The sequence below is a fragment of the Epinephelus lanceolatus genome, chromosome 8 (genome assembly GCF_041903045.1).
Source record: "Epinephelus lanceolatus isolate andai-2023 chromosome 8, ASM4190304v1, whole genome shotgun sequence".
Taxonomy (NCBI): domain Eukaryota; kingdom Metazoa; phylum Chordata; class Actinopteri; order Perciformes; family Serranidae; genus Epinephelus; species Epinephelus lanceolatus.
This window is the reverse complement of record NC_135741.1, coordinates 30,044,160-30,063,089: the sequence shown is the minus strand read 5'-3', so window position 1 is coordinate 30,063,089 and position 18,930 is coordinate 30,044,160. Positions and strand designations below refer to the sequence as shown.

At 39.2% G+C, this 18,930-nt stretch overlaps 2 protein-coding genes and 4 non-coding genes across 6 annotated transcripts; 5 read left to right on the top strand and 1 right to left on the bottom strand.

The window, feature by feature from the left end:
- The first annotated feature begins 255 nt into the window (after window positions 1–255).
- Window positions 256–369, top strand: LOC117258998 (U5 spliceosomal RNA). The gene has a single exon (XR_004501800.1). It is a non-coding gene; the product is annotated as a U5 spliceosomal RNA (small nuclear RNA).
- An 866-nt stretch (window positions 370–1,235) lies between these two features.
- On the top strand, window positions 1,236–1,349 carry LOC117258996 (U5 spliceosomal RNA). The gene has a single exon (XR_004501798.2). It is a non-coding gene; the product is annotated as a U5 spliceosomal RNA (small nuclear RNA).
- Window positions 1,350–3,631: 2,282 nt separating this feature from the next.
- On the top strand, window positions 3,632–3,745 carry LOC117259010 (U5 spliceosomal RNA). Its single transcript, XR_004501812.2, has one exon. It is a non-coding gene; the product is annotated as a U5 spliceosomal RNA (small nuclear RNA).
- A 1,741-nt stretch (window positions 3,746–5,486) lies between these two features.
- Window positions 5,487–5,601, top strand: LOC117259008 (U5 spliceosomal RNA). Its single transcript, XR_004501810.1, has one exon. It is a non-coding gene; the product is annotated as a U5 spliceosomal RNA (small nuclear RNA).
- A 2,840-nt stretch (window positions 5,602–8,441) lies between these two features.
- Window positions 8,442–10,469, top strand: LOC144464197 (zinc finger BED domain-containing protein 4-like). The gene has a single exon (XM_078170418.1). It carries the CDS (start codon window positions 8,442–8,444, stop codon window positions 10,467–10,469), a length of 2,028 nt encoding a protein of 675 aa, XP_078026544.1.
- Window positions 10,470–11,217: 748 nt separating this feature from the next.
- stac3 (SH3 and cysteine rich domain 3) lies at window positions 11,218–17,700 on the bottom strand. The gene is made up of 13 exons (XM_033628205.2): window positions 17,350–17,700; window positions 16,365–16,405; window positions 15,779–15,857; window positions 14,481–14,634; window positions 14,268–14,365; window positions 14,074–14,134; window positions 13,811–13,908; window positions 13,410–13,479; window positions 13,085–13,134; window positions 12,863–12,945; window positions 12,625–12,676; window positions 12,343–12,480; window positions 11,218–12,118 (listed from the first exon to the last, which is right to left on the bottom strand). Exons 2-13 carry the CDS (start codon window positions 16,370–16,372, stop codon window positions 12,011–12,013), a joined length of 999 nt encoding a protein of 332 aa, XP_033484096.1. The 5' UTR covers window positions 16,373–16,405; window positions 17,350–17,700; the 3' UTR covers window positions 11,218–12,010.
- Window positions 17,701–18,930: the final 1,230 nt, after the last annotated feature.

Below are 18,930 nucleotides of genomic sequence, written 5' to 3'. Positions count from 1 at the left end.
GGTGAACTTCCTAATGCATTTCATGACTCGTTTTCATACATCTCATATATGTCTCACTGTTTCTGAAAGATTATTGTAAAGTGGAATAGGACGACTTTTCGATTAATTTTATAACTGCAGCTCCTAAGGCAGAACTTTCTGACTTACATGGCTGATTATAAATAATGTGTATAATGTCTCGTCTGTACAGTGAAACCTGAGTGAGGATGACATGGCGGAGAATGGAGTCGTCCAGAGTTTCATATTATCATCAGTACACTCTTGTTTCTCTTCAGATCGTATAAATCTTTCGCCTTTTACTAAAGATTTCCGTGGAGAGGAACATTAAGAGTTTCAACTAATTTTTTGATGCCCTGCTAACGTGGGGCTTCCTTACGTTGTTAAAAATCAAAACTTAATAGTCTGTCATTGTTTACGCAATCATGTCAGTTATACAGTCAAAAGCTTTAGGGCATGGTTAGTCTGTTTTTTTTTTGTTTTTTATATTTGAAATGCAGTGTTGTCAGCTCTTATTTCATTACATTGGCTCCATGTTTACCATGTTTATGTGAGTTGGCTCAGTGGCATCATAAAGCAAACCCAGCCATAACATCACTTATTAATCTCTTGACCATATCACATAAGTAAATTGAGAAGCTGTGTCTAGATGGTCTAACTGCCCATTGTGTCTTTATTTCTTTGGTTGCCAATGTTAATTTGTCCAAAGTCCAAAAGGATTTCGCCTAGAAATCATTGTGTAGGTGTTAATTTGTCAAAACATGTCATAATGTGTGCACGTAACTGACAGCTAGGGGGTGACACCACAGGCTACTCTCTTGACACATATGTAATCTCTGATTGGTTTGCGAGTGAATGCTTGTAAGCAGAGAGTAAAACTGTTCCAGTTTATAGTGACACAGACCCACATGTGACACGTTTCATGTTTCCTGTTCTTGTGAAAGGAGAAGGAAGAGTTTTTTTCCTGAATATTTAATTTTTTAAAAGAATGGGCGTGGTCAGGCTTCCCATATTCCCACAATGCACAGCGCGCGTGCAGTCTTTGCAAGCTAAACTGTTTTATGTGTTTTCTATCAGCATGTGCGATTATTGGAGGTCTTCATCATACACGGTTTATGTGTCTGGATGAAATGACTGATTATAAATAATGTGTATAATATCTCGTCTGTACAGTGAAACCTGAGTGAGGATGACATGGCGGAGAATGGGGTCGTCCAGAGTTTCACATTATCATCAGTACACTCTTGTTTCTCTTCAGATCGTATAAATCTTTCGCCTTTTACTAAAGATTTCCGTGGAGAGGAACACTAAGAGTTTTAATTAATTTTTTGATGCCCTGCTAACGCGGGGCTTCCCTTATTCTGTAGAAAAGTAAATAATGGTGCTTTGAATTAATTATTCCACTGCAGTAATCGATTATGAACCCATAATCTATTGTTGTAGCTAACTGTGTTGTTGCTGTTCGACTCTTTCTTCACAAAACTTAGTCTGAAGGATTTCAGAACGAACAAGATTCACACCATATTTACAGGAAACAAATGCCTGAGTCAAGTGTTTAGTGTCCCTGTGGTCAGTAGGGGGCGCCCACATCAAGATAAATCCAAACTGCAATGAGTGACCACCATACAGTCTGCCACTGAGATCTTATTTAAAACATTTGTTTGGACACTTTAGTTCTGAATTCTGGACAGATCTTTGTACAAGAAGTGGTGGGGGAAGTATTCAGATCTTCGACTTGAGTGAAATTACCATTACTACTAAACAGAAATGCACTGTTACAAGCAAAGGTCTTGCATTCAACATTTTAAGTAAAAGTATGTGATTAACTATTTGCAAATTTAGATTGTTGGTGCAAAATATAAAACCCAGTAACTAGGAACTAAACCTTTAAACATGTATTGGAGTAAAAAGTGCAATATTTACCTCTGAAGTGTAGCTGAGTGTAAGTAGAACGTAGCATAAAATGGAAATACTCAAGTTAAGTAGGAGTACCTTAAAATAGTACTTAAGTACAGCACTTGTATGTGTAAAAGTCATGAGTACTGGCTCGCAAACTTACCAGTTTGAGTATTTTCTTTCAATTTAGTTTGGTTTATTTCGGTCATTTCCCAACTTCTAAAAGTCAAATATGCTGGTAGATACAATAAATAAACATTAAGTTAATGCTTTTTTTAGCATTAAAAATAAAGGACCTGTTCACATTTACCCATCATCCACAGGTTTTTGGTGCAGTTAAGTGGGGTCGTTGTTATACACAGCGTGTATTTTAATTAATGGTATTTTTAACAGTTAAACCTGAGTGAGAATGATACTTACAAAAACTTGATGCATCTTATGGCTCGTTTTCATTTTAGATCTCATATATGTGTCACACTTTCTTACAGATTAGTGTAAAGTTGAATAAGACGACTCTTCAATTAATTTCATAGGTGCAGTGCCAAAGGCTGGACTTTTGAATATAGTTGGTAAATCTGCATTACACATTGCAGAGTTCTTAATGTAGAAGCTACATCATGAATGTTAAAGCATCTTGGAAGTCAGGCTGAGCTGTTCTGAATGTATGTTGTGTATGAGCTCTCTGTAACGTTATTAATTGCAGAACCAGTAGACCAAGTTTACTTGGAAAAGTGAGTGTGAAGTTGATGTCATTCAGGAATAAAAAGTCTCTTTAGTTCTTCAGGGAATAAATGTGTACTCTCTGCTCCAGGGTATTAGTTTGATTGGTGTGTTATTAAATTTGAACATCCACAGTGTTGAGTTTTGGCAGTGATAGTGAGGACATGATCACATGGGAACCCCTGGCCAAGTGTTTGCAGCATCTTTTTACATCTGATCAGTGGGGTCAAAAGTTTTAGGGTAATGATTAGCCTTTGTTTTTAGTATTATTATTTTTAATGCAGGTTTTTTCATCTCTCCTGTCATTACATTGCTCCTGGCTCCATTTTTACCATGTGTATGTGAGTTGGCTCCATGGCATCACAAAGCAAACCCAGCCATAACATGATTGATTAATCTCTTGACCATATCACATAAGTACATGTAGAAGCTGTGTCTAGATGGACTAGCTGCCTATTCTGTGTCTGTGATTCTTTGGTTACCAATGTTAATTCTGTCCAAAGTCCAAAAAGAGTTCGCTGTTAAATTGTTGTCAAAACATGTCATAATGTGTGCACGTAACTGACAGCTAGGGGGTGACACCACAGGCTACTCTCTTGACACATATGTAATCTCTGATTGGTTTGCGAGTGAATGCTTGTAAGCAGAGTAAAACTGTTCCAGTTTATAGTGACACAGACCCACATGTGACACGTTTCATGATATGTTTTTGCGAAAGGAGGAGGAGGAGTTTTTGTTCTACAAGTTTAACTTTTTTAAAAAAAAGGAGGGGGCGTGGTCAGGGCCGCCATATTCCCACAATGCATTGCGCGCGTGCGGTCGTTGCAAGCTAAACTGTTTTATGTGTTTCCTATCAGCATGTGTGATTATTGGAGGTCTTCATCATACACGGTTTATGTGTCTGGATGAAATGACTGATTATAAATAATGTGTATAATGTCTCGTCTGTACAGTGAAACCTGAGTGAGGATGACATGGCGGAGAATGGGGTCGTCCAGAGTTTCACATTATCATCAGTACACTCTTGTTTCTCTTCAGATCGTATAAATCTTTCGCCTTTTACTAAAGATTTCCGTGGAGAGGAACAGTAAGAGTTTTAATTAATTTTTTGATGCCCTGCTAACGCGGGGCTTCTCTCACTTTGTTGAAAATTGAAACTCAAAGGTTTTTTATGTTATTGTAACACCGTTTGAAACTCAAAGGTTCTTTATCTTATTGTAACACCGTTTGGAAGTGCCAGTGATTTTTGTTTATGCAGACTGGTTGATGTTATTTTGTTTAATGTAATTATTGATACAGCTATCCATCACTTTACTGTTGCAGCTGGTAAAAAGAATATGTGATGACCTATTTGCAAATTTAGATTATTGGTGCAAATATAAAACCCAGTAACTAGGAACTAAAGCTTTAAACACGTATTGGATTAAAAAGTGCAATATTTACCTCTGAAGTGTAGCTGAGTGTAAGTAGACCGTAGCATAAGATGGAAATACTCAAGTTAAGCACAAGTACCTTAAAATAGTACTTAAGTACTTTAGTAAAGTCATGAGTACTAGGTTTGAGTATTTTCTTTCAATTTTGTTTGGTTTATTTTGGTCATTTCCCAACTTCTAAAACTCAAATACACTGGTGGATACAATAAATAAATATTAAGTTAATGCTTTTTTTAGCATTAAAAATAGAGGATAAAAAATACAAGGCTGAAAATGTGTCATATTCCCACAATGCATAGAACCTGTTCACATTTATCTATCATTGACAGGTTTTTGGTGCAGTTAAGTGGGGTTGTTGTTGTAGACAGCGTGTATTTTAATTAATGTTGTTTTTTTTTGTTTGTTTGTTTGGTTGTTTTTTTACAGTAAAATCTGAGTGAGAATGATACTGAAAAAAACCTTCTGATGCATCTTATGGCTTGTTTTCATTTTAGATCTCATATATGTCGCACTAACTTAAAGATTATTGTAAAGCTGAATACAATGACATTTCAATTAATTTTATAGGTGCAGTGCCAAAGGGAGAACTTTCTGATTTTGCCAAAAGAAAATAGTTTGGATATAATTGTTAAATTCATAATACCCATGGCAGTGGGTTCCTCAGGGAATATGGATAGTTTCTGCTCCAGGGTATTAGTTTAATTGGTGTGTTATTTTATATGTTATATGTGTATGTGTATGTGAGTTGGCTCCATGGCATCATAAAGCAAACCCAGCCATAACATCACTGAGTAATTGCTTGACCATATCACATAAGTACATGCAGAAGCTGTGTCTAGATGGTCTAACTGCCCATTATGTCTTCGTTTGTCTGCTTACCAATATTAATTTTGTCCAAAGTCCAAAAAGAGTTCGCATAGAAATTGTGGTTAAAACATGTCGTAATGTGTGCACCTATCTATGAATCGATCAGGCCTGACAGCCAAATATCGGCGACCCTGTGACACCACAGGCTACTCTCTTGACACATATGTAATCTCTGATTGGTTTGCGAGTGAATGCTTGTAAGCAGAGAGTAAAACTGTTCCAGTTTATAGTGACACAGACCCACATGTGACACGTTTCATGTTTCGTGTTCTTGCGAAAGGCGAAGGAAGAGTTTTTATTCTACAAGTTTAACTTTTTAAGAAAGAGACGTAGTCAGGGCCGCCGTATTCCCACAATGCATTGCGCGCGTGCGGTCGTTGCAGGCTAAACTTTTTTATTTGTTTCCCATCAGCATGTGTGATTATTGGAGGTCTTCATCATACACTGTTTATGTTTCTGGATGAAATGATTGACTATAAATAATGTGTATAATGTCTCGTCTGTACAGTGAAACCTGAGTGAGGATGACATGGCGGAGAATGGGGTCGTCCAGAGTTTCACATTATCATCAGTACACTCTTGTTTCTCTTCAGATCGTATAAATCTTTCGCCTTTTACTAAAGATTTCCGTGGAGAGGAACACTAAGAGTTTTTAATTAATTTTTTGATGCCTTGCTGATGCGGGGCTTCCTTCACTCTGTTGAAAATAATAAATAATCAGAATAGATAACCCATGGTGTTGATTGAAAGTTACATCGTTTATCCCTTTCTTGTCCTGCTTTTGGTCACAAAATCTCCGAGTAATATTAAAGAATAAAGATTCACATCTAATTAACAGGAAACAAATAACTGAATCAGGTGTTTAGTGTCCCTGTGGTCAGTAGAGGGCGCCCACTCCAAGATGAATCCAAACTGCAATGATGAATCACAGTACAGTCTGCCACTAAGATCCTATTTAAAAAATGAATTCACACTTTAGTTCTGAATTCTGGACAGATATATGTACAAGAAGTGGTGGAGGAAATGTTCAGATCTTTGACTTGAGTTAAAGTACCATTACTACAAGACACAAATACACTGTTACAAGTAAAAGTCCTGCATTCAACATCTTAAATAAAAGTACAAAAGTATCTTTTTTTGTACATTTATTTTTATTTAACCTTTATTTAACCAGGAAGTCCCATTGAGATTGAAAATCTTCTACAAGAGAGACCTGCGCAAGGTAGCAGCCAATCACAACACATTTAAACACAAGATGATTAACAATAGAACACTGAAGTTTGAACACCAGAGTGTACATGAAATGTGTTTGGGATTTTTTGGGGTAGACAATAGGCATGGGTGCAGATCCCGGGGGGGATGGGGGGGGGACATGTCGTCGTCGTCGTCGTCGTCGTCGTCGTCGTCCCCCCCCAAATTCTGAAAAACACAAATTGTCCGTCCCCCCCCCCCCCCCCTAATTCTAAATAGCTTAAATAATTCAAATTGAACAAATGTATACAGTAGTCCTATATACTGGGAGAAAGGGAAGATGATGAGGAGAAATGGGAATCAGTGAGAGGCGAGAGATGAGAACATGAGTGGACATAACATGCCTGAGACCCTGAAACTAGAAGTAGCATTAACTAACAGCGAAGCAGTGAAAAGGAGGGTGATGGCTGGTTCCATGTACTACTGGCTGTTTAAGAGAAATAAACAGTAAAGGTAAAGGTAAGCATATGATTCTCTTTGTAGTGCTTTTTGAATGACTTGGTGATGGTGATGAGCCTCTATGAAATCGTGAAATATGCTGGCAATCTCAAGCGCTCTGTGGGCATGATTTGCACGCGTGCAATTAAAAAAAAATCACAACTGATTGTGTCCCCCCCAAACTTGTCATTAGATCTGCACCCATGACAATAGGCCTTTATATACTGAGTTTCTGTTACTTTCTTTTGTTGCTCTGAATAATTCTGACAAAAATAATTATAAATGGGTAGGTGTCATAAGCTGAGGCTTTAATCTACACCTTTTTGGTCCTGTTGAGAAATGACTGAAATAAACCAAACTAAACTGAAAAGAAAATACTCAAACTGGGGTAGTTTGCAAGCCAGTACTCATGGCTTTTACGCAGTGGCTGAACATACTGTAACTACCTACATTTACTAAACTATTGTACTTGGGTACTTTTTGGAGGTACTTGTCCTTACTTGAGTATTTCCATCTTATGCTACGTTCTACTTACACTCAGCTACACTTCAGAGGTAAATATTGCACTTTTTAATCCAATACATGTTTAAAGCTTTAGTTCCTAGTTACTTAGTTAATTTATATCTTGTATCAGTAATCTAAAATAGCAAATAGGTTATCATATATTCTTATATATTAAACCAACCAGCAGTGTACAGGACAATTTAAATTAACTCCACCTTTAGAGCTGCAACATTAAAATGATGAACACATAGTTGCATCAGTGATTATATTCAGTAATATAATAGCCTGTATATAATTCTGAAATGGGCCATTATACATAATGAGAGTTTTTACTTTTAATACTTTAAGTATATTTTGATTACGGTGACATATTGTATATACATGCAACCTTCTTCTTTTTACATAGCCTTGATTCAGTTTACCACACATCTCTATGTTTTATTACAAACACAAAGTCACTCACTCATCACTGCATTCTTTATGATTTGGAGGGTTGGACGTCATAGACCACTCACAGACAACAGCACTGGTATATTTTCATCTATTAAGAAATATTGAGCAAACTTCCGGCCTACCTCTGCTCCCTTCTGTGTGTTGGCTCTGGTTGCTTTTTAATGCACTCCGGGAAAAACTGCATTTTTCTACTCTGCACCTTGGACATGAACAATCTTCAAAAGATCTAAAATTAGAAACACTTATATCCATCAATGAGAATGAGTTGTTTTATTATGGATTTTTGTATTATATGTTGTATTTGTTGCATTTTAAATAACCTTTTGAATCTATTGTGTGTATTACACACTTTAATTTCTATTCCTAAACCATTCCACAGACTTACTCCATATACTGAAACACATCTTTGTCATTTCTCCATGTCGCCTGTGGGGGGCAGCAACGCACCAGCGGCACAAAAAACCTACAGGAAAATGAACGAAGAAGAAGAAGAATACAGAAACGAAGAAGAGGGAAAACAGAGGAAAGCAAAACAAAATGTCGAACTCCAGTAAAACACGAGACTGCTGAATATCTGACACTGTCAGGCTACAAGAGAGTTTATTTTGGGTCATCCGAGGATTTATTCTGTACATTCAAAATGGCGCCGCTGCTGTCCGCCCGGTGCACCGGCTGCTGAAAGAGGAGGAGGAGGAGGAGGAGGAGGAGGAGCAGGGCTCATATGCTGAGTGAAAACAACTAACGGACGTGTTTTTTCATTAAGTGAATGAGACAAGTGCATCACAGGAAGATCTAATGTATGTCGACCGGCTGAGAGAGGTCCGCGTATCAAGTCTTATTATCTTGTAGAGTGATTATTAATATTGTAGTCAGCAGTCAGTCATGGATGCTGTGGATATTGTTAAGATTGAAGACTTGACAGACTATGAAAATGCTGCTGCTGCTGCTGCTGCTGCTAGTGATCAGCAACAAGATGTAGGTGACACACCAACAAAAAAGAAAAGAAGAAATAAGAGTGCAATCTGGAAATATTTCACCACTTGTGAAGACGATGTGACCAAGGTGATGTGCAACATATGCAAGAGAGTCGTGAGCAGAGGCAAGGATCTAGGACATCTCACCACCAGCACCATGCACAACCACATGCACTACAAACATCGAAATGTGGCAGGCATTCGTAGCACTCAGAGCAGCAGGAGATCCCAGTCAGCCCCTACCCCACCTGACATACTGCCCTTTGCCCCACTTGTCTTCCCGGATTTCCAATCTGAAGCCCTCGAGCTACCAAATCAGCCACTGACCCAGGCAATCACTGAAAGTGTGGGTGAAATGATCTGCACAGATCTTTTGCCGTACTCATTTGTGGAGAACAAAGGCTTCTCTAAACTCATGAATGTGGTGGCCCCTCATTACACACTCCCAGCGGCCATCCACTTCAGCAACACAGTTGTACCACAGCTTCACCAAAGAGTCAAATCTAAAGTGAAGGAGAGCCTTAAGAACATTGAGGGCAACGTTGTGCACTGCACAGCTGATATTTGGACCAGAAAGTTCTCTGTTAGTTCCTACCTGTCACTCACAGGACATTGGTTTACACAGAATGTATCAGGTGGTGGGGTTGTGATGCATAAACGTGTCAACGCACTGCTCAGTATGAAAGTCATCGATACGGACTACACTCCAGCAGAAATCTTGCAACACCTCGAGGACCTTGTTGAAGAGTGGCAGACTCTGATTCCACACAGATTTACTGTTGAGTTCTTTGTAACTAACAACACCTGCAATATGGTGAAAGCCATGTCCGACAGTGGCTTTGAGCACATTAGGTGCATGGCTCACTCCCTGCATTTGATTGTAACAGGAGCTATTGAAGAGTGCCACGGTGTGGTTAGTGTCATCAACACTGCGAGACAAATCACCAACACTGTCCACATGTCAAATACAGCTGTAGCTAAACTGCATGAGATACAGGATAAACTTGGCCTTACTGAGGCTGCCTTAGTTCATGATGTGCCGACCAGGTGGAACACTGTGTTGTTCATGCTGCAACGCCTGCTGGAGCAGAAGAAGGCACTGGTTGCCATGTCCACAGAGGTGGACCTCGGTGGGTCGCTGTCAGAGCATCAGTGGACTTTAATGGAGGCCATTGTCAAAGTATTGGAGCCATTTGAGGAGGCAACCTGCACAGTGTGCCAAGATGATTCTTCTATTTCCTCTGTGATTCCATGCATCCAGGCCCTCAGAGCTGCACTGAACAAACTTATAGCAAATAAAGATGTGAGTGATCTGTTAGAGACGCGCCAGCTAGTTGGCTTACTGCAGAGCCACCTCGAGGAACATTTCCAACATGTCTTTGAAACGCCCACCAACACTTACTTTAAAGCCACGCTGCTGGACCCCAGATTTAAGATAATGCCCATGGCACTTCTTAGCAAGCTGGATTTCGGAAGGCTGAAAGCTGCTGTGGCGGTGGAGGTTGAGGAGTTGTTGGAGCAGGACAGCACACCTTCAGCAGGTGGAAATGGCTCTTCATCAGTTGTGATGCAAGAATCAGAGGACACCAGGAGCAAGCCAACAAGCCTGTTTTGGGGTGCGATGCACAGTCTTACAGCTAATAATGCAGCATCAAAGACAGTGACATCATCAGGTTTAGTGGAGACTTACCTAGCAGAGAGCAGCACACAGTCACTGGCCTCTGACCCAGTGACCTCATACTGGTCAGCAAAAATGGCACAATATCCTGCACTGGCTCGAGTGGCAATCAAATATTTGGCCTGCCCACCGACAAGTGCCTCCTCTGAGAGGCTCTTAAGCACAGGGGAAGACGCTGTTGGTCCAGATTACAGACTTCTCCCTGTCAGTGTTCCACAGCTGGTTTTCACCAAGTATAATTTAGTGAAATTTCAGTAACACTCTTGTTGTGTGCTCTCTTGTAGCTCTTTCTTTTAAAGATGCTTCTCTGTTTGACATGTCGTTGCTCAAACCTTGACTTAAGGTGGCAAAAAGATACAAACTGACACAACTGGGTCAGAAATGTATGTGTCAAGCTAGATGTGTAGTGTTGGTAGTACTTTATTGTCACTGTGGTATTTTACACTCACCCTACCATGTGGCATCTTATATTTAGATTTGTATTGGTAAATATGATGTAATAAAAAATAAAAAACAAAAAGAAGATTGTGTATATCTGTGTGTCTTCTTTATAATGAAATTTGCTGCTGGGTCACAGCATTTTTTTCTGACCAAAATTGATAACGGCACTCCAGTTTCAACCTCGATTTGACTGTATTTTAGGTGCCAGTCTAACAAAAACACAGGATATGAAGTGAGCTAAAACTCCATAGTGAATAATGGATAATTTATAAGCAGCAACAGTACCAAGTGCTACAATACTGCACATACTGCGTGACTGCTTAATGCACTAAACTCTTAAAGACATGCCCCTCTGCACCTCTCTCTGTCTCTGCTTTTGTTTTCAATACAGCGTTGACATTTTTGGAAAACAAAGAATGAAAGCATCACAGGGAGTCTTTAAGTGCACTTCAGGTTTAATATTTGAAACATTTACTTCAAACATTCAGCTAATTTTATCAGCAGCAATTAGTGCAAATGTTTGAGACCACTCTGAGCAGTGTTGCTGTCCCCCCCCCCCCCCCCCCCCCCCCCCCCCCAGTTTCTTTCATACAGCTTTTTTATAGTTTGTCAGGTCCGTGTGAAATTATGTACAAGCCCAATCTAGGAAATTGTCCTTACAGTTTTTGCTGTCTTTGTTAATATACAGCTATGTACATGCTGAAATGGCTTCGAAGCCTCTGTTTACATGAATATAAAGGACCTAGCAAGCCTCGCAAATGGTAACAAACCTGTCGATAGATATTTTATTAGAAAATAACTAAAATGTGTATATTTTTAAAACATATATGATACTTAAACAAGCAGTTGATTTTAACAACTAATGTAATGTACCAAGAGAAACATTCATTATGTACCATAACCCCAGATTCTCATTGTCAAATTGATTCATAAATATACTGATGCATGTGTTAAATGTCAATCTTAATGTAAATTAAAAATATATAAATGGATTTATTGCCCTTTGCAAGGCTCTCTAGGTTGTCTCTTCCTCTCCTCAACACTTAATGTAATCAGCAGGTAAAGCATCTGACTATTTGTTTAACAATTTTCACAAAAAAAAAAACAATACATAAAGCTGGTTGTCTCTCACCAACTTATTAATGTATGCATCAATAAAACATTTTTTTTTAAAATATCAAATCATTAATATCTCCTTCCTCATGCTTCACTTCATGTCAAAGGCACAAATACATCACAGCGAATACCTTTCTGCTGTGTCAGACACAAAGAGAGCACATTTTCTATTACAATGACATCTCCAATTTGTGCTGATGTTTAAAGTGTGTTGCAGGCTCTTTGGTTGCATGTCGTGGTTTTTATGTCACAGTGATCTCCTCCAACAGATCAGCAGGGAAGTAGCCCAGCTTGCGTCCAGTGCTGACCTTCAAATAGCCGCCTTTCTCTTCTCCTTTCTTCACCACAATCTGAAACACAGAGCGACAACGGCACAACTGAACATCTCAGCATCAATATCAACTCGATACATTGCCACTAAGGCCTCAGCAGACTGACGTGTACACCAAGCACCACTGCACGTGCTGATACTTATTTTGTTAGTAAAACAATAATATTAGCAATATTTGGGCAGCTGGCTGATGTAATGATGTTACATGTGTGTTGCCTTTAAAGGCTGCATTAGGTCACTCACCTGATCTTTCTTCAGTGTGATTTGTCCCATTTCTCTGTTTCCAACAAAGGAGCGTGTCACCTTGAAAACTCTTTCTGATGCACGCACTTTTATGAGGTAGTTTGTTGGGAAGTAGCCTGACTTCTCCCCCATCTTTCCCTGAAAACAGACATTAAACAGACTTTGAGTTTATTCACCAGAGAAACCCTGTTTACCATCTGGTTTACCCCAAACTAATGTGGCACATTGAAAGTATCTGATGAAATCTGAAACAAATTCAAGAAAAGATTTGGTTAAACTCACTCTCCACCACTCTTCATTGGAGTCATCCAGTACTGTGATCCGATCACCAGGGCTAATACACAAACACACAACAAATGTCTTTCATCACTGCCTCTTTGTTTACTCATTACATTTCAATATCTAAAACACGTAGTCCAATAAAAAATTAAGTTAAATTCATTTGAATGAATAGAAGAATATGTTTTTTACTGTATGTAATTTCTGCTTGTTGGGAATAATTTGTGTCTTTCAAACGTACTGGAAGTCAAGATCGTCTTTCTCTATGGCCTTGAAGCGGTAGAGAGCCAGGTAATAGTGACCCTGGGAGAATGTACCCTTTGCCTGTTGACAGTGCAGATTCACCAAGTTATAACAAAAATGTGTAAATACAGTTTTACAGCTGATGGAACAGGACAGTAATTTTAGTAGCTGCTTGAGAGTAAGACTTAACTGTTTTGTTTTATGTATGCATTTTTCTTACCTTGTCATCTGCTTTGTCTCCTCCTTTCTCTTTCTTATCCTCAGGCTTCCCTGTGTGAATATTGGACATCACAGTCATCAACAAATCCATTGTTTTTGATGAAGGCTTTAAACCCAGTGATTTAAGAGTTAAATGGAGTGGATCATTTTACATTGTCTTCATTATTTTGGGTATGTAGCATCTTTGTTGAATGTTTTTTTCCCCCTGCATTTTCTAAAGTGTTATAATTTTTTTTCTAATCAATGTTTGATATAGAAATACACACAAATTGTTATTTTTATTGCCACAACTAGCATAGTATATAACACATAGTTTCTTTGTCTACCTTCTCCTCCCTCCTCATTCTCTTTTGGCTGTTGGTTTTCCTCTTCTTCTTCCTCCATCATCGCCATCATCTAGTGGGGAAAACACTGCTAATCAGAACTGTACACAAATGTCACATTTCATATCCTTTAAAATATATTTGCTTTAAAGCTGGAGTTTGGAACTTTTGTCTCCCCCCTTTGGCAGTTGGAGTAATAACACAAACACTGTTGACGCATCCCTATGACGTTTGCCTGCAGGTAAGCTCGCCACATCTCCTCCGCCCTCAGGAGCACCCTCTTCAAAGTCTTCTGCTACCTTAGTGTCTCTTGGTGTTCAGCAAATTCAATGACTGACTGGAAGACATGTAGCAGTTCTATCTGAGAATGTTGCTGTTTTATTAAAAGTATATTGTACACTTACATTTTTCTTGTCATTCTCATTCTTTTTGCGCTCCTTATTTGCCATGATGACACCAACCCGCAGGGTGTCAAAGACGGGGTCATTCCGGTTTGGGTTGTCTGGTTATGGACAGAGCAGTAGCCAGATAATTAAATTATAGTGAAGCTAATTAGATTAAACACTATCACAAATAGGCTGTACTTGTTCACAGACAATAAATTGATAGATAAAAATATTAAAAATCCTAGATATACATGAGACATGTTGTCAGTCAGCTGACTCACTTGGATCTGGTTGGTCACTGCTGTACAGCGGGGAGCTATAGGCCCGTCTGAAGCCAGGTGGCTACAGGAGACAAAGCACATCATGTTTCACTATTTCCAGCTATTTTAGCTTTGAATATCTATTTCACCATGAGTACAGTTAAGAGAATATGTGTATATTTGATTGTGTTTTATAAAGAGGGGATAGGACTCACAATTTTGCCGAAGCACCTCTGGAACTCGACGTAGGACTGACATGAATGGTGGATGTTGGTCTTGCAGTTTTTACACCTCAGAGCAAACTTGTTGTTCACTGAAAAATGGGAACAGCAATTGGGTCAGTCAAGGGATTAAGCACTCTATGGAAAGCATCACATGTATGAGAAAGTTTGTTTAGATGTTTTGTTGATTTAATTCCTAATACGTACAGACTATCATGCGAGCGCAGACGTCACAGAACTTGGGTTTTTTGCAGTAGTGGTCCTTGAACTTGTGGGGTTTGTCGTTGACCCGGACAACAGGAGGAGGAGGTTCTGGCTCCTTCTCCTCTACCTCCACCTCCTCCTCATATATGAAATAGACCTGGGCACACAAAGGGCGCATCTCAATGCTTTAAAAAACAATATTAAGGCAATGTGTTGGTGTTTTAAGGGAAGCATTGCCTGCAGGGAGAAAAGAAGTTGTCTTGCTCTTTAGTGTTGCCCATTTTTCATCATTTGGTGTCCCAGTTGTGTAAAATCATGATTCATATCTTGCATTTTGTAGAGTTTTGTAGTTTAAAAATTGTTGGTTTGAAAAGTAACAAAACAAATAACCAATCCAGATTCAGCAGAATTTCTGTGCACATTTTCTTTTGGTAGAAGAACAACATAGTGGAAGTCATACTGAGTGAGGACTGCCACTGAAGTGTTAAATGCACTTTGAATTTAAAGGAGCAGTGTGGAAGATTTAGGGGATTTAGTGGCATCTAGCAGTGAGGATTGCAGATTGCAGCTTCTCCCGGTTATAACTCCTTCAGTGTTCATAGTTCAGGTGGTTTTTACTGGCAGCCAAATTATCTGCAGAGGTTTCATCCTGGGACCTGGAGATTTAAACCAGTAGTATTTCTCTGAAGCTGTTCGGCTGCTGGTTGGAGACAGGTCACTAGCCCAGCACCTGGTAATGTGTGCTCACCTTGAATTTAAAGGAGCAGTATGTAAGATTTAGGGAGATTTAGTGCCATCAAACAGTGAGTGAATGGCCCTGTCTAGAGCCAGTGTTTGGTTTATTCATTCTGGGCTACTGTAGAAGCATTGTGGTGCAACATGGTGGACCCGCTCCCTATGTAGATATAAATGGCTCATTCTAAGGTAATGAAAACACGGTTCTTATTTATAGGTGATTATACATGAAAGAAAACATGCTTATTACATGATATGCCATTTCTGCCAATATATCCTCCTAAATCCTACACACTGACTGGACCTTTAACCATAGCTGCAGTGAAGTATTCTAAGCTCCGTCTAATACTTTTTAGTGTTTTCCAACCCTACAGTCAGTGGTCATCCCTCACAGATCAGCCAGCAGTGTCACTCTATCCCATAGCGGATAAAAGACAGAAACACTTAAGTCAAGGCTCTTATTTTTCCAGTTGACACTGCGTTCTTGTCCCAGCTGGTGGCTATTTTAAACCACCCCGGGAATGGCACTACTAACAGTGGGGGGTTGACATGGTCCTGTCACTCACAGTGTCTCCGTCCTCCCTCACTACGTTGTCAGGAGCTGGAGGGTTGTCATGGATATCCACAGAGTTTTTGTCATCCTCCCTGACACACACACAAAGAAAAACACAAAGCCATGAGTGTGATCAAACCATGCTGCTATGTATCAGTACTTTCACTTAGCATTAACTAGTATGTGAAGGTAGAAATTGCCAAAGTCAGAGTAACAGTGTTGCCACAGGACAACCTCATGGAGTGACCTGACGTAACCGAAATGCTTTGTGCCGATATCAAATTGCCATTCCACCTCAAAATAGTTGAGTGTTGATTATTTATTCGGGGAGACTCCTGTGACACATTTTCTCAAATGAACATGGAGCTACTTAATCATTATCATACTCGAATAAACTCTAGAAAGACATGGATGGAAAGCACATTGGTTAGGAGGTTTTTGTGGTTTCCAGTTTGGGCTGTTGTTACATTTGTAGCTCACTATAATTTAAATGGAGGCTTGTGGAGATGGTGAAGAGGTGCAGCCAGGCAGGCAAAGTAGGGCAACCAGTATGTTCGTATTGCAGAGGTAATTGAACTGTTTTCAGGAAATATACTCACTGGTCCATGGTGTTTGGTGGATAATGTCAGTGCTGCCCCACCTACAGAGATAAATATATATATTTATTACAGTTTTTTCAGAAGCAAATAATTGTAACTGCAAGTAATGCAGATGACTGCTATCAGGCAAAGGACTTTATCTTATGTATTTTTGAAAATGCATGGATACTTTATTTGCCTGTGTGGAAAAACATGGAGAGTAAGCACTTTATTAAAGTACTAAACGTCTGTCTTGTATCTCTTAGAACTCAAATACACTGCACAAAAAGTCTGTGTTTAACTATTTCAACTGTTATATAGCATGGTTGGTAAAGTTAACAAGTACCACAAGCCATATGTGCATATTTCTAAATATTCATAGAGACACAGTTGAATGAAATAAGATTGTATTTAGCAGCTATTTGTCATGTGTGAATGTTGGCCTTCATGTGGCACCCAGTCCAAATGTATTAAATACATTTTGGCTCCGTATTTCATCATCTTCTATCTTATACAAGATGATAATGATATAAAACAATAGACACAGTAGACTTATATGTGCTGTTTGTCATGTAGAAACTAGTACAAACACTGCTGTTTGAAACAGTGACACAAACTGATATACAGGATCTGTTTTTGTGTCTGTATTAACAAAAAGTTACACGTAGCTCTGCACTTGTAGACACATACTGTATGAGTGCACTTGTCTGCTTGACCCAAACTATTCTAGGGTTGTGAAATTCAATCTCATCACTGCTAAATTTGGGTGCCTCTGCCAGTCAGGAAAATGAGAGCAAAATTCTCGAAAGTGTGACAGCAATAAAAATCAGGCTTTGTGAACTGGTAATAACACTTACTATGGCAGTTACACAGCTAGTATTGAGTATATTTAGTAAGCTATATGTAGCGGCCGTACTGAAATGTAACTAAATAAATTAACTTTCATGCTTTCGTCATGCAAACACATTTTCTAATGGAATAACTCAAACTTCAAACTGGAACATACCTCTTGGTAAAATTCACGCAGCTCAGAGAAGAAATGACAACATCCAGCGTGTGGGTAAATCTCTCTGTGAATGAGTCCTTCACCTGCTGATGATGACTGGAGCGCTGCACGGCTAGTGGATCTGAGTCTAACAAACCAGTTGACCAACCTGCCTCCTCACTTCAGGCCCTCAGGATTCTGTGTCAACACTCACACAGTCTGGGCCCTGTCTTTATTTCCTCTGTAGGTAATTTCCGAGGTGATTTCAGGCTTGGGTGTTATGCATATGTCTGTATTTGCGTACATATGATTTTGTGTGTGTATTTGTATGTGTGTTTGTGTGTGTGCTAAGCTGGGCACTCATGTGTCAAGCAGACTGTTTGCGACAGCTGGGGACCTCAGAGTGAGCACTGATGACGAAGGGAAATCAGATACCTTCTCTCTCTCTGTCTTCATAACGCTCACTGTCCTTGTCCTTTTATCCCTTGGAGTCCAAGAACAATGCACAAACCCAGGTATTACCTTTTTATTAAACATTTTGTCTGATAATAATTCACATCAGTTTTCACAGCAATTGTTAAAGATAGATGACAGAAACGTTGATTAAGTCACAGTGACTCTGATGGTGGTCTTTGGAGATTTCAGGAGGTGGGACATATAGGGTCTTAGAAATAAAAACTTATTTTTTCTTATGTTCGAAGCATGAAAGTCCCCCTGAGATGTTTGGTGCATACAACTAATAGTTCACCTGAAAGTTGAAGGTTTGTCCTGGTGGTGGTGCTAGGGGCCTCTGGGTACACATGTGCTGTGTGCCTGACCAACCCTTTTTCACACTTTCTGCTGTATTTTGTGTTTATTTGTTAGCAATTACATGTTAGTAAATTAATAAGGAATAAATAGACCATATTTAGGAATTTGCAACATGTAAACCCAGTATAAACTGAATTAATGGCTACTTTTTAAATTTATAATCTTGAGGGCCCCTCGACAAGAAAAAGGGTTCAGGTGTCACCCTAAGGCTCTTATCATTTCAGTTTTTTTGTTGTACTGTAATGGTGCATACAGTATTAAAAAATGTAATTAATCTAAACACCACATACTATTGTCATGTGGTGGCCCCAGGGCTTTTACCTGCTTTAATAGGCTGTCTTATTCAGTCTGTACCAAAAATCTGTATGGTATGCTCTCTGAAATATGGTAATCACAGACAACACCACACACACACACACACACACACACACACACACACACACACACACACAAGGCTATTACTTTACTACCTTGACAGACATTTCTTTATAACCTTTAATGCCACATTGAGGTGGATGGAAGAATGCATGTGAGAATTATATGAGGGAAATCAGGGAATGAAAATAAAATGTAAAACGCATTTATAAACTGCACACTTGAGATAAAATACTTATGTAATTTGGTATGTCTTACTTATCATTAGTGTATCTGGATAGACGCTGTGTTATCTGGGCTTTAATTCAGTGTAGGCAGGTGCTCATGAGTCCATTATTGTGAACTGCAGACATGAATCCCAGGCCTGTTATTATTCTGTCATTATCATGTCCTCTATCAAGGAGCCCCGCACTGATG